Source organism: the organism of the source record quoted next, unplaced genomic scaffold (genome assembly GCF_019419815.1).
Source record: "Pyrus x bretschneideri cultivar Hongxiangsu unplaced genomic scaffold, Pyrus_bretschneideri_v1 Contig29, whole genome shotgun sequence".
NCBI classification, from domain to species: Eukaryota; Viridiplantae; Streptophyta; class Magnoliopsida; order Rosales; family Rosaceae; genus Pyrus; species Pyrus x bretschneideri.
In genome coordinates this window covers 2,151,982-2,167,269 of record NW_025999601.1, presented here as the reverse complement: position 1 = coordinate 2,167,269, position 15,288 = coordinate 2,151,982, and the positions used below count along the sequence as shown (strand labels likewise).

The 15,288-nt window shown below is 34.8% G+C and overlaps 1 protein-coding gene across 1 annotated transcript; it reads left to right on the top strand.

The window, feature by feature from the left end:
• Window positions 1–3,986: 3,986 nt before the first annotated feature.
• LOC125479450 lies at window positions 3,987–7,795 on the top strand. Its single transcript, XM_048588726.1, is given in 5 exon segments — window positions 3,987–4,108; window positions 4,227–4,771; window positions 4,773–5,362; window positions 6,511–7,181; window positions 7,311–7,795. Coding segments are annotated over 4 exon segments (2,262 nt in total). The 5' UTR covers window positions 3,987–4,108; window positions 4,227–4,255.
• Window positions 7,796–15,288: the final 7,493 nt, after the last annotated feature.

Below are 15,288 nucleotides of genomic sequence, written 5' to 3'. Positions count from 1 at the left end.
TTACACGATAGTGGAGAAGAAATATTTCAATCCTAAACATATTATAATTGCCACCAGAGGTTTTTTTTTTGGTAAATATGGTTTGGTTAAAAGTGAATGAGTCGAGTGTTTCAAATTTTTATGTTCTCTTTTTTTAGTTCGTTGGTTCGTTGGTACAGATGCTTTATGTTATCTTTTTTTTTTTTTTAACCAAAGTTGAGACTGTTAGTCAATCAATACAGGTTCACCATAATAGCCGCATGTTAACCTGCTCACAAACATCAAAGCATCACAAGAGTGCCATGTGTCCAATTAGTTAGTCCTTTTTCACAAGAGTACCATGTGCTCTAATTGCATTATTTTAAGTAATCCAATTAGTTAGTCGATTGTGTCACCCATCTATTTTTGTTTCTTTCCCTAGTCTATGATTGGTTAGATCAATATCTCATTTGTTTAATTAGGTTGTCAATGGTAAGTCTTCTTGATCTCGTCCTTCTCTTTGCATCCCTATTTCAGGTAGTGGTCGGTTGCTCGATCTGTCGACTTTTATGGTTATGGTCGCTCTCTCCTTCTGTTGAGAAGAGCCTTTTGTAGCAATTATGAATTAACTGGTCAATCTTGAATTTAGAGCAATGATAGTTGTTCAAATCCGAGGTGTTCTATGATTTGTGCTCTTGGCAATGTTCTATGAGAAGAAACTCGACATTTGTTAGAGCCTTGGAGGTGACTTATACCATGGTTTTTTTACCCCATTACTGAAACATCATCAAAGGTTGGTGCAGTTTTTCCTCTTTGGTGTCATTGCGGTGGCTTAAGGGGATATTCATACCGTTCGGGCTTTTTTTGTTGGTTAGATTGTGATTTGGCGTATTTTTTCCCGGCAATGGACTGTGAGGACCTCTTCATTATATCTCATAGAACGACTTCTTTGCCTAAGAAGCATCGTCTTTTACAGGTTCATTAAAAAGTAATGTAAGGTTTTGTTCTCATGAGCATTATCATTTAGTTTGGTTGGATATGATTCTATAGTTGAGGTTTTGTATTACCTTTCCATTGTGTTTGTAATCGTGAAATTGTATTTCTTCTTGATGATGTTCTACATTTTATTTGATTAATGAAATGTTTCTGAAGCTGGTTTATACGTTTACTAAATTGAGGTTAAGATCTAATCTAGTGAGAGTCAAATGCATGTCGGTTAAATTTTATTTTAAAATGTCAGGGGCGCATGCGCTTCTGTGAGATGCTTAATTAACAATTATGTCCTCCTCAGAGGAGCAGATGGTAATTAATAAGACTGATCGAAGATAATAAGATTTCTGTGTGTGTTTAGTTCTTTTTAAGGTACCATGCATGCATGCATGTGATACGTACAATTTTCAAAGTCGAATCATGCCCTTTCATGATGTTCTACATTTTATTTGATTAATGAAATGTTTCTGATTAAAGAAAATGTTTATGATTGAGACTCGTGAATTTAATATAGGGTGGTGTTATTCACACACTCATTCTTACTTCTTACACACTTTTTTAATTTCGTGTTGTCGAATAAAATGAGTTGTAAAAGATTAATGGACAAAAATTAACAATAGTGTGTGAGTTAAAAAGAAGTGTGTAAATAACACTACCCTTAAAATACTAAACTCAAGAATATGAAGAATATGAAAACAATAAAGAATATGAAGAATATGAAGTCTTACCTTAAAATACCCTTAAATACTAATCATCAATGTCGTCAAAATCACTAAAACAATAAAGAATATGAAGTCTTATCTCATGTGAAGCTTCTGAAACATCGATTTCGTGTTTTCATTTGTCAAAAATAATTTTTCTCAATCAACATGTTTGTAGTTTCATTGGTTAGGGTTTTGTTCAATAATGGAGAGTCGAAGAGATTTTGATAGTTGAAGAAGATAAATAATACGTTTAAAAGTGATTTGGAGTGTATTTAGAAATTTTTTTTTTTTTAAACCTAATAAGGTCAAAATTATCATTGTATAGTAGGGTAAATAAATCATTTAATATTAGATTTTAATATGAGGTGCATTCAACATTTTGTGGAATGCTAATATGAAAAGTCTTTCCAATTTATCATAGGAGTTTGATTTTTATAAAATTGGATCAAGCCTAATTTTTTTGGGCCCCAATGGGAAAGACTTCAGACGGAGTGAGCAAAAAACACTTTTTTTCTTTACTATTATTTTAAAAGACTTCCGTATGCAAAAGTAAATTTTGTCTGAAGGACTTCCATGTATTGATTAGGTATTTTCTCAATATAACTAGTTTCATTTTCTCAACCCTTCTTCTTAACCGAATGCTCTTTTATCATTTCCAAGCAGTAAATCTATTTTGTAGCACATTGGATGACCAGTGACCAACTTTGTCAAGATGTGAATGAGCAAACGTGTAAGCATAGCTTTCCTCGTTGCAAATGTTATGAAACCTAAAATCCCATCTTCTTCTTAATTATTCAGCTTCTGCAACTCTAATGGCAATTCACCAACAAAAATACGACTTGACCAGTTTATGCAATACAGGAAATTTCTCTCTCTCAATTCATACTTTGCCTTCTAATTTCTAATTTTCCTTGAATAAAGGGTACAAACCCATTTGGATTATCCCCACTGCAAGCAAAATTCGCAGGAATAAAGGTTTCTTGCATTCAACTTGTCAAAGTTCGGCAAAAAACCATTAACAAATTACAGCTTGCTGCAATGTACAATTAGGTATCTTCATATGGTCAAACTATATATATTTCAAATGTACATAAAGATTTGTTTAGTTATTTATGAACTAATTATCTCTATAGTACTCAATCTTTATGCCTCTCATGCACATGCATCATTCTCTGTAAACCTACGCGGCAGCTCTCGTTCACGCTGTGTATGGTGGGGGTTTGAATTTCAGGTTTAGCTTTCGCCTGTTTTGCTGAAGGAGAAAAGCTGAAAAAGGAACTTCTCTCTTATCTCTACTCATTTCCTTCATCATCAAGGTAGCTTGCATGAGTCTTATCTCTACGTGTCTTCATTTTCCTTTGGACAAATATCAAATAAAAATAAAACACTAACACATTAGTTTGTATCCTATAAGTTAATGTATCTAGTAGTACTTTTTATTTTTATTTTTCATAATCAAACTAGGAAGTATGAGTCGTAAATCTACATGATACAAGTTCTTTTTCATTTATTACCAACATTTGTTACTAAATGACGTGCAAATTTCCAATTTTTACTTTTTGTGAATACATAATTTTTATAACCGACTAAGACCGAAAACAAATAAAATATTGCCACATCAATTTGTATCTTATAACTTGGCGTATGCACTACTACTCCTTTTTCTTTCCTGGTTCATGAACTCCATGTTTGACCGTCTTAAGACAAAATCAGATACCAATTTTTCTTGGGAATTGAGATTTTGACAAATTAATCTCATTAGTTTAGATGTTCTCTGCTATGTGAATTTTTGGGGATTTGGCCAATTGGGTTTCTATAAAGTCCGTTAAAACAATGATTATAGACTTCTAAGGTTCAGAATTTGAGGGCTTCGATTGTCTTGTGGGGTCTCAATGGGCAGTACATACGAGACAGACAGAGAGAGAAGGAGAGAGTGAGAATTTTTTGTCACATAGCAGTGCCGAAAACGCAGGAGGAGCCCTTATCTGCGGCAGCAGAGCCGGCTTTCAACGGTGCCCTTAAGGGTGGAAATGTAAGAGTAGTAGTGAAAAGGGAACGCGTCTAGAAAACACTCTTCTTATAACTTAATCCTAACCGTCCGTTTTAATTATATGCGTTTTGCCCCATGTGACCCTTGCTGCATTTTCCATGGGGTGCTTCCCTTCACTTTTCTTGTACTTTTCCTTCTATACATATACATACATATGGATAAGATATATATATATATATAAACACATGACCCCTCAAAGCTTGTCAACACAATTAGGACCAGCTTACTTGAAAGCCCCTTTGGCCTCTCCTCAAAACCTTTTCTAGCTCCTTAAGGTGGTTGGTGGTGGTGAAGTCCAAGTGTTTGATGAAATTTCGTTAATAATCTCAACCTCTACTTGTTTCATAGCTAGCACTCTTAACAAGTTCAGATTTGTTGTTTTTGCTCATTTGGGTTCTTGTTTTTGGTGAGTTTCAAACTTAAATTGCTTCACAAGTTTTTTTTAGCTCAAGATCCAAGGCCGATGAACGATTTATGAATGTGTTTGTTGATGATATTTTTTTTTTTTTTTTTTTTTTTTGCAGGTGTGAGATTGATTTGGACTTGAACTCAAATGATGGAAATGCCTCGAAATTCGAACACAAGAAGTGCGGACTGCTTGGAAGGAATGCTAAATGATTATGTGGGAGGGAAGGCCAAGTTGAAGGCTCATAAGAGTACTTCTTCTAGGCTTGTAACTGCTCTCACTTGTCTCCAATTTGCCTTTGCAGTTTATGCAACATTCCTTCTTTACTACATGAGCCCTTCGATCGATTTACGAACCAAACCAGACTTTGCATGGGCTACCAAGATTGCACAACAATGGAAACACTATATAATCCAACCCCACATTCTCAACCACTATCAAGAATCCGCTTCTCTTGTTCAAACCGAAAGCCTTCCAATCATGCCCTCGCTAGTTTGCGAGCATGAGAAGATTGATTTCATGCAGAAGAAGTCCAACGATGCCCAGATGATCAAGCTTAAGACAGAGCTTTACCATGAGGTTTTGGACTTTCAGAGCAAATCCATCGGCACGGAAACTCTTGCTCAGTTGATGGCAATGAAATCGAAGTGGGATTTGAAGGGCCCCCAACAGACCAAAAGTCACAGTGATCTTAAACCACTTCAAGAGAAAAACACTTTGTGCTCAGCTGGACACCTTGCTTCAACAAACCCTTCCCTTCCACCACGTTTGGGTGCTTTCATTTGGGAGCCCAAATGAGCTTTCGTTGAAGAGAATTGTCGAAAGCTACAACGATTCAAGGATAAGCTTCATAAGTTCAAGCTATGACTTCAAGTACTATGGAAGGTTCCAAATGGCTCTGCAAACCGAAGCCGATCTTGTGTACATTCTTGATGATGACATGATTCCTGGGAAGAAAATGCTGCAGATTTTGTCACATGTAGCGGGAACGGAGAAGTACAAGAATGCGGTTTTGGGAAGCATAGGGAGAATTCTGCCATTCAGGCAGAAGGATTTTACCTTTCCAAGCTACAGAAAGTTCAGGTCTAAGGAGGCAGGGCTTTATTTGCCTGACCCTGCTTATGATATCACACTGGATAAAATTGTGCAGGTGGACTTCCTTTCCAGTTCTTGGTTCTTGTCTGCAGAGCATATCAAGACACTTTTCATCGAGAAACCCTTCACCTTTTCGACTGGCGAAGATCTACACCTCAGGTACATTTTTGACTGCTTTTCATCTGTTTTTTACAAAGCCATAATATTAACTGCTCCAATATACAGGGCGAGCACACTGCTCTACCCAACTGAACTAACCCGCTTGGTTATTTTCATCTTAGTAGAGAAGTTTTTACCTTGATGCAGGTTTATATTCTTAATTACTACAGAAAATTACTGTTAAATTTGCACGAAATGTTGTTAATTTCAGCCAAGTAGCCAGCACTTCTAAGTATTTAAATCAGAAATTTGATTGGCTTAGCTGGAAATTTTAAACTCAAATCCTATTAGTCATCATATGTTTAAAAAATCAAATTAATTCAGGCATACTTTAGAAAATTGATTTGGAATAAACTGTGAACACAAAGTGTATTTGGCCATTTCAAGTTTTAATTCCGCACTTAAATCAGATTTTCTTTCTAATGGGGATTAATTTGTGTGAAGGAATATAAACACTATTGCTCTAATAATGTGGTCAACTTGTCTGTTGTGGATGTGCATATTAATTATTTTATTTTAATATTTGGTATTTTTGTTTCCTTGTTCCACTAATTGATGTTCTGCATCCGCTTGCTTGTGTCTTGTACTTTACTTACTCCCACTTGCGCATGTCGAAATTTTCCAGATTCCCCTTTGCATTGTGGGATTATTATTTCATTGCATTTGGCTTGGGAGGACATTGCCAACTACAGCAGTCGATTCTTTTGAATTAGGCTGACCAAACTAACAACTAAAATTTCAAATTTTTCCTGCAAAAACATTGGAACATTGGTTACAAGTTAAACTCTGAATATAATTAAGGAGTTTTTGTGGCGCCAAGTCTAGAGTAATGGGTTAGTAACTACGTAGGGCATTAAGGTGACTGGTCGTATATGGAGGGCAGCCCTGTAGAATAGTTCACACACTAAAGCATTTATTTGTGGCTAGAAGTCAGAATTTTGTAATACAAGAATGACGAAAAGAGGTAGTTAGATTTCATCCTTCGACAAAATTGAATTTCGATCAAACCCAAGTGTTAAAATTTTACTGTTTTCAGCATTTTTTCTGAGTAATCTGTTATCAACTGGATATACAATTCTCAAATTGGATTATATTTAGCCATTTGGAATAGTTTCTGATGGTTACTTTTTATTTTGGTGAAAATGCAGCTATCAGCTTCAAAAGTACAGAAATGCAGGATCATTTGTTCTTCCAGTTGACTCAAATGATAAGGAAACTTGGGGCGACAGTGAACATAGGCTTGCTTATGTGTCCGAAACCACTGTAATTTTCAAAGATATCGTTCAAGTCCGAGATGATCAATGGTGGAAAGCACTATCTACTGGTTATATCACTCAGTGGGCTGCAATGTATCCTCAAAAGGTTGATGCTCTCTTTTATGCTCATTCGGTTGATGAAGTTAAGGCACTTGCACCCCTTCTTGAGAAATTCAGGTCTACCGTTGGCAAGAAAGCTTACATCGCTGTCTCGGGCGGAAGTTACTGCACTTGTGAAGATGCAGCAACTGCTCTCAAGTGGCCTATATTGGTCTGTAGAGAGAGAAGGTTTAAGATATTCGATTTGGCTGTGGGAGCTCTCTCGGGAGTGTCAAACTCGGAGGTGGTAGTGCTGCAAGGAGTGTATGCTAGCATGAAAGGATTGATCAAGATTCACAACCCAAGTGTAGTGATCACAGTGGCTGACATTGATCCTAATGTGAAGAAAGCATTGAAAATGGCGACAGAAACAAATACGAATGCTACAACATTGGTTCTTTTACCGAGGCCTTCGATTTCTAAGGTTCTTTGGATGGCTGATCTTAGAACAACAGCACTGCCAAGTAAGATAAATTGATAGCTTTTAACTCCAATTAAGATAACAAATTTGCTTCAAAATGTATCACTAACTTTCCGTACCATTTCATACTTTCTTTTAGCATGTATCTAACCTACGAATTTCTCGAATGCAGATTGGAACCGAATGCGGATATCCATCAACATCATCACCCAAAACAGAGTTCACTCACTTACAAGGCTGCTCAAATCTCTCAGTGATGCCTACTATCTTGGTGATGAGGTACCTATCAGCTTTAACATGGACAGTAAAGTGGATGAGGCAACTATTAGACTAGTAAGCTCCTTTGACTGGGCTCATGGCCCGAAAACCCTCAAAAGACGAATCATCCAAGGAGGGCTTATTCGAGCTGTCAGCGAGAGTTGGTACCCTTCATCTGACGATGATTTTGGTCTGTTACTCGAGGATGATATTGAAGTCTCTCCTTATTACTACCTATGGATCAAATACGCCCTCTTAGCTTATCACTATGACCCCCAAGCTGTTGTTAAATTTTTCCAATTTGATAGTGGTGGTGCATATATGAGTTTGGCTTTTAAAAGGTTTCTAAGCTCACACGGTGCACTTGATTTCATGCCCATATACTCCCTAACAGAATGACACTGCTGAAAGGAAACACAAGCATATATTAGAAACTATAGTTACCTTGCTTACCATAGCTAATCTCCCACACAATTTTGGTTCCATGCCTGTGCACATGCAGTTTTTCTAATCAATAGAATGCCTTGTAAATCTTTAAGTATGCAGTCTCCATTTTTCCAATTATTCAAAGTTCACCATGTGTTACAATCTCTAAAAGTGTTTGGAACAGCAGTGTACCCTTACCTTAGACCTTATAAAACATCCAAATTAGGTGTCAGGACAGAACAATGTGTATTTGTGGGATATGCTCTAGGCTATAAGGGTGTGTTTTGTTATCATAGAGCTAAGAAGGTTGTTTATCTCTAGATATGTGATTCATGATGAGCAGACATTTCCTTTTTTATCAAAGTAGTACTCAAACATGTGCACCAAATGTTGCTGGACAATTGCATAGACATCATGTTGTGATAGTTCCTTATGTTTTACCAGTTCATGCTAAGAATTCACAGCTAGATTCTACTTATTCACAAAATTCCAGTAGTGAGACTTCTGTTTAAGTTCAAGTGAGTTTAGATATACAAGAATCTTCTCAGAATTCACAGGGATCCACAGGTGTTCAAGCAACCTCTCAATTACAAGATTCTCCACCCCACACTACTTTACTCTCTGCACCAACTATCAACTCTTTGTTGCCTGTCCATAACTCAGCTCAAATCGAGGTAAATATTCCTTCTAACCCATTATGATTCAAGTTTAGCAAGTTCTTCATCACAAACTAGTATCTTTAAATGAACATTTTATGCAAACTAGACTAAAGTCTGGTGCAATTCAGAGAACGGATTATAATGCATATTCTGCATGTTCTCCTTCATCTTCATTCTCTGGTGATTTTGCATTCTGTGGATATACTGCATTACTTAGTATTGTTGAAAGAGATGAACCTTCCTCATATAAAGCTATAGTTAAATGTGAAAATTGGAGAGCAACAATGGTGGATGAATTCACAACTTTACAGAAACAAGGTACATGGGTTTTAGTTCCTCCACCTTTGGACAAAAATATAATTGGTAGCAAGTGGGTATACAAAGACAAAAGAGATCAACATGGTGTGATTTCCAGGTACAAAGCAAGGCTAGTTGCTCAAGGGTTCAGTCAAGAACATAGGTTAGATTATGAAGAAACATTCAGTACTATGGTAAGGCATAGTACAATTTGACTTGTTTTAGCTCTTAATGCGTCTCAAAAATGGATTCTTAGACAACTAGATGTGAATAATGCTTTCTTCATGGGGATTTACAAGAAGAGGTGTTTATGAAGTCTTTATATGGTTTAAAACAAGCACCTAGAGCCTGGAATTCTAAGTTTACAACATATCTACCAACATTGGGCTTTGTTGTTTCAGAGTTAGATACCAATCTTTTTGTTAAAACATAAGGTGCTGATGTAGTGATACTTCTACTCTATGTAGATGATATCATTATTACTGATCTAATTCCTCACTGGTGCAACAGATTATTGATTCTTTAGGAGAGGTTTTTGATATGAAAGACATGGGTATGCTCACTTTCTTTTTGGGCTTGCAAATTACATATCCGGAAAATGAAGACCTGTTTATATCTCAGTCCAAGTATATCAAGAATTTGTTCAAAAAGGCTAGTCTAGAATCATGTAAACCTTATTCTACTCTCTGTAAGCCTCACACACAACTACTCAAAGATGAAGGCACACCATGGACAGATCCAACCAATTTTCGAAGTTTAGTATGAGCCCTTCAATATCTCACATTCACTCATCAAGACATTGCTTATTCTGTGAATTGTACTTGTCAATTTATGGCTAAATCTACAGATGTTCACTTTTCTCTTGTTAAACAGATCTTAAGTTATCTTCAAGGCACTGTAGCTTGTGGTCTCACTTACTTTGCATATTCACAAGTCGACTTAACTGTTTTCAGTGATGCAGATTGGGCATCTGATAGTAATACTAGGAGATCTACCACTGGTTATGTTGTGTTCTTAGGCCTCAATTCAATTTCATGGCAATCTAAGAAGCAAGCTGGGGTGTCCAGAAGTTCAACAGAGGCTGAGTACAAAGCCTTAGTTAATGCAACAGTAGACCTAGCTTGGATTAGACTGATTTTAAAAGATTTGCAAGTGTTTTTACCTACTCCTCCTCTGTTACATTGTGACAATATTTCCACATTGGCACTTTGTTCGAATCTTGTCTTTCATACTCGGATCAAACACTTGGAAACTAATTTTCAGTTTGTTAGGGAACGAGTGCAAAAGAGAGACTTGCAGGTTGAATACATTTCAACTAAAGACCAAGTAGCTGAAATTTTGACAAAGGGATTACATGGTTCGCTATTTCTTCATCATTACTGCAATCTCAAACTTGGTTACCCAAGTTGAGATTGAGAGGGGGTATTAACCATGTAAATGCCAAATGGCATGATTTGATGTAAGCCATGTGTTCTGTTGATGTATCATTAGATCAAAGATTGGTTAGAGAAATATTGACCATTGGATGTGAGTTAGTTAGGAGGTTACTTAGTTGTTAAGATTCCTTCTTTGTATAAATAGTGAGTTGGCTCACTTTCTATTGTAATGAACATTCTCTCTCTAGAAATACATGCAAGCTTATTCATTTGCTTCTCTCTCTAAACTCTCTCTCTACATTTTCTTGAGTTCTGTTGCCATTGTTATGAGCTGCTACTAGCTTGCTAGAGCACAATTTATGGACATGAAAGAATGCAATGTCCTTAACAGTTGGCTTCCACATTACAATCCCACAATTTTTTTTTTTTGTACTACAAATCTTTTTATTAAGAACTTCAGGTCTCATTACAGTATCTGGATTCAGAACTTCTAGTTCTTACATATAAAACACATATTTTTTTTAAAGAATTGTTATTGGCATTCTAAAAATCTCATTTTGCACTCTTTACAAATGTATTTTTTTCTCTAAATATAAAAAATTGGAGTGCAAAATAAGAATTTTGGAGTACCATAATAATTTTCTTTTCTTAATATCAAATATTAATGGACAAAGAAATGAGAATACCTAATTCTTAGCATCATTGGACCATTTCTTATCTAATTTAATGGTTAGAAAGCATTTCCTTAATTCTTATTAAAGGTTTTATTTATATGTAATTATTGCCGTGTTGAAACCACCAATTAGTCTTTTTTTGTATAAAAGTACTATGGTAAACAAATCCTATTATGAATGAACGAGAGAACTCTAGCATATATAGATCACGTATTGTAGATAAGTCAACGCCAAACAGAATTTAAACTACAATATTTATTTGTACACCTTATGGGACTAAAGCAGTCCTGAATTGGATTTAGCCAGATCCCTTCAAAATCCTCCTCTTTCTTTAGGCCACGTGAAATACCTCGAGAAATCTGTTAGGTGTTACTCCACTTACATGTACAAATGCCCACTAAGTACGACCAAGAATCATCACACATTGACTAAGAGAAAGGACAAACGACGTAGGGTACAAGGGTATGTACGCTTGTAATTAAATAAAGAACATGCACATGGAGATTCTTAAGACTTTTATAAACTGCAAATTTCTTAGGTATTGTTAGGTCACGTAAAACTAGTTTCTATTCTTGTTAGGGTCTACATTTTATATTAGCTACTTGCGTATTTTAATGATATTATCCTCGACGATATCGTGTACATATATAAATCCAATGCAAGGTCGTGCTAAGCTTTTTGGACTTGCATGCATGGTTTTTATCTCAAAAAATCTCAATGCAATCTACTGAGTAGCACTTAACCTATCATTTGTAAAGAATCAATCTTCTTACGTGAGATATTGTATTTCATCCAGAACTCTTTACAAATATGAGTTGATCAGCTTGTAAAACTAGTTAAGTTATAGTCCAACTCAATTTTTGTACATTTTTGTACATTTTGGTTACGTAGCTTCCACTAACTATATTTTTGTTTACTGTCCAAATCTGATACACCTCATTCATACATGGCTGGAGTCAAAGAAGCGTTTTTTTCTTCAAGATTCCATACTGACAACCACCAATGATGATTTTTTTTTATTTGGTCTAATATATAGGGTTTTGACCTTGGATCATATATATGAAACAATGAAAGGAGAGAATGATTTTTTTTTATTTGGTCTAATATATAGGGTTTTGACCTTGGATCATATATATGAAACAATGAAAGGAGAGAAGAGGAGGGAAGAGGAGGGGGGGGGGGGGATAAAATATGCTTGAAAGTGTCAGAAGTGGCGTATAGGTTTACTAAATTTGAGGTTAAGATCTAATCTAGTGAGAGTCAAATGCATGACGGTTAAAATAAATAAATAAATTGTCAGGGGCCATGAAAGAGGAAAGTTGTATCCATCAAGGCAATCTAACACTTACATTATTAATAATTTTTAATAGAGAGATTTATCAAGAAAGTGAAGTCATATTATTGCCAAATAGTTTCATATTTTAATCAAGTTATAAAATACTAAGAAGAAATTGATGAATATATTGGAAATTATAATAGGATGCATGCTTTACAACGTTTAAAATGAAAGCCATGATATTACAAAACTTGTCTTATTAATCACATAAAAAATGAAGAAAGATCTCAAAAATCAATAATTGATTTTAGGTTTAAGTGAGGCCAAAAATAAAAACAGAACACCATTCCATTTTTCCTATTTTAATGTGAAGGTGAAAGGTGAAGATAAGTTACTTAAATCTCAAAAATCAATAATTTGATTTTAGGTTTAAGTGAGCTACTTATGTATCTATAATTCAAATTTTTAAGCTTGTGCCAATAAAAAGAAGTGTAAATTAATTTTATATTGCTTCTCTTATTTGGCATATAAGTTTTGACCATAATTCACTCATATGTATTATTGAATCGCGTTTATCTAATGAGAAAATTCCTATTAGTTGTTATTGGTCAGATTCCTTAGAAGAGGTCATCCATTTTGCACTCTTCTTATTTGCTTCATGTCATATAATCTTCATATATGGTAGGTGATTAATTTCATCCTATTAAATTATACGGAGGAAGCTCTACCATGCCCTAATTTTTATTTTTTTTATTTTTTTATGATTACATAAGCAGATGGTTAATTTTTCAATAGATAACATAGTAGGGACACAATGCAAACTTTTTTTATTTTTTGGGCCAATAAAAACACGGAATAAGTTTGAACAAAGAGGAAAAGAACAAATAGTCTAGCTGGCCCTCCTCCCCCAACCCTTCTCTCTCTTCCACCTCCCAAAAAAAAAAAAAAAAAAAAAAAAAACAAAGCTCCAGAGCAAGCAGGGTTTATTATAACATAATTTCCCTAACTTTGAAGTTTGAAAATATTCATTCTTCTTTCATCTTTATTTAGGGGAATAATTCGATAGTCCATTGTTGATCGTACAAGGTCAACCACCAATTACACGATAGTGGAGAAGAAATATTTCAATCCTAAACATATTATAATTGCCACCAGAGGTTTTTTTTTTGGTAAATATGGTTTGGTTAAAAGTGAATGAGTTCGAGTGTTTCAAATTTTTATGTTCTCTTTTTTTAGTTCGTTGGTTCGTTGGTACAGATGTTTTATGTTATCTTTTGTTTTTTTTATTTTAACCAAAGTTGAGACTGTTAGTCAATCAATACAGGTTCACCATAATAGCCGCATGTTAACCTGCTCACAAACATCAAAGCATCACAAGAGTGCCATGTGTCCAATTAGTTAGTCCTTTTTTCACAAGAATACCATGTGCTCTAATTGCATTATTTTAAGTAATCCAATTAGTTAGTCGATTGTGTCACCCATCTATTTTTGTTTCTTTCCCTAGTCTATGATTGGTTAGATCAATATCTCATTTGTTTAATTAGGTTGTCAATGGTAAGTCTTTCTTGATCTCTTCCTTCTCTTTGCATCCCTATTTCAGGTAGTGGTCGGTTGCTCGATCTGTCGACTTTTATGGTTATGGTCGCTCTCTCCTTCTGTTGAGAAGAGCCTTTTGTAGCAATTATGAATTACTGGTCAATCTTGAATTTAGAGCAATGATAGTTGTTCAAATCCGAGGTGTTTCTATGATTTGTGCTCTTGGCAATGTTCTATGAGAAGAAACTCGACATTTGTTAGAACCTTGGAGGTGACTTATACCATGGTTTTTTTACCCCATTACTGAAACATCATCAAAGGTTGGTGCAGTTTTTCCTCTTTGGTGTCATTGCGGTGGCTTAAGGGGATTCATACCGTTCGGGCTTTTTTTGATGGTTAGATTGTGATTTGGCGTATTTTTTCCCGGCAATGGACTGTGAGGACCTCTTCATTATATCTCATAGAACGACTTCTTTGCCTAAGAAGCATCGTCTTTTACAGGTTCATTAAAAAGTAATGTAAGGTTTTGTTCTCATGAGCATTATCATTTAGTTTGGTTGGATATGATTCTGTAGTTGAGGTTTTGTATTACCTTTCCATTGTGTTTGTAATCGTGAAATTGTATTTCTTCTGGATGATGTTCTACATTTTATTTGATTAATGAAATGTTTCTGAAGCTGGTTTATACGTTTACTAAATTGAGGTTAAGATCTAATCTAGTGAGAGTCAAATGCATGTCGGTTAAATTTTATTTAAAATGTCAGGGGCGCATGCGCTTCTGTGAGATGCTTAATTAACAATTATGTCCTCCTCAGAGCAGCAGATGGTAATTAATAAGACTGATCGAAGATAATAAGATTTCTGTGTGTGTTTAGTTCTTTTTAAAGGGACCATGCATGCATGTGATACGTACAATTTTCAAAGTCGAATCATGCCCTTTCATGATGTTCTACATTTTATTTGATTAATGAAATGTTTCTGATTAAAGAAAATGTTTATGATTGAGACTCGTGAATTTAATATAGGGTGGTGTTATTCACACACTCATTCTTACTTCTTACACACTTTTTTAATTTCGTGTTGTCGAATAAAATGAGTTGTAAAAGATTAATGGACAAAAATTAACAATAGTGTGTGAGTTAAAAAGAAGTGTGTAAATAACACTACCCTTAAAATACTAAACTCAAGAATATGAAGAATATGAAAACAATAAAGAATATGAAGAATATGAAGTCTTACCTTAAAATACCCTTAAAATACTAATCATCAATGTCGTCAAAATCACTAAAACAATAAAGAATATGAAGTCTTACCTCATGTGAAGCTTCTGAAACATCGATTTCGTGTTTTATTTGTCAAAAATAATTTTTCTCAATCAACATGTTTGTAGTTTCATTGGTTAGGGTTTTGTTCAATAATGGAGAGTCGAAGGGATTTTGATAGTTGAAGAAGATAAATAATACGTTAAAAGTGATTTGGAGTGTATTTAGAAATTTTTTTTTTTTTAAACCTAATAAGGTCAAAATTATCATTGTATAGTAGGGTAAATAAATCATTTAATATTAGATTTTAATATGAGGTGCATTCAACATTTTGTGGAATGCTAATATGAAAAGTCTTTCCAATTTATCATAGGAGTTTGATTTTT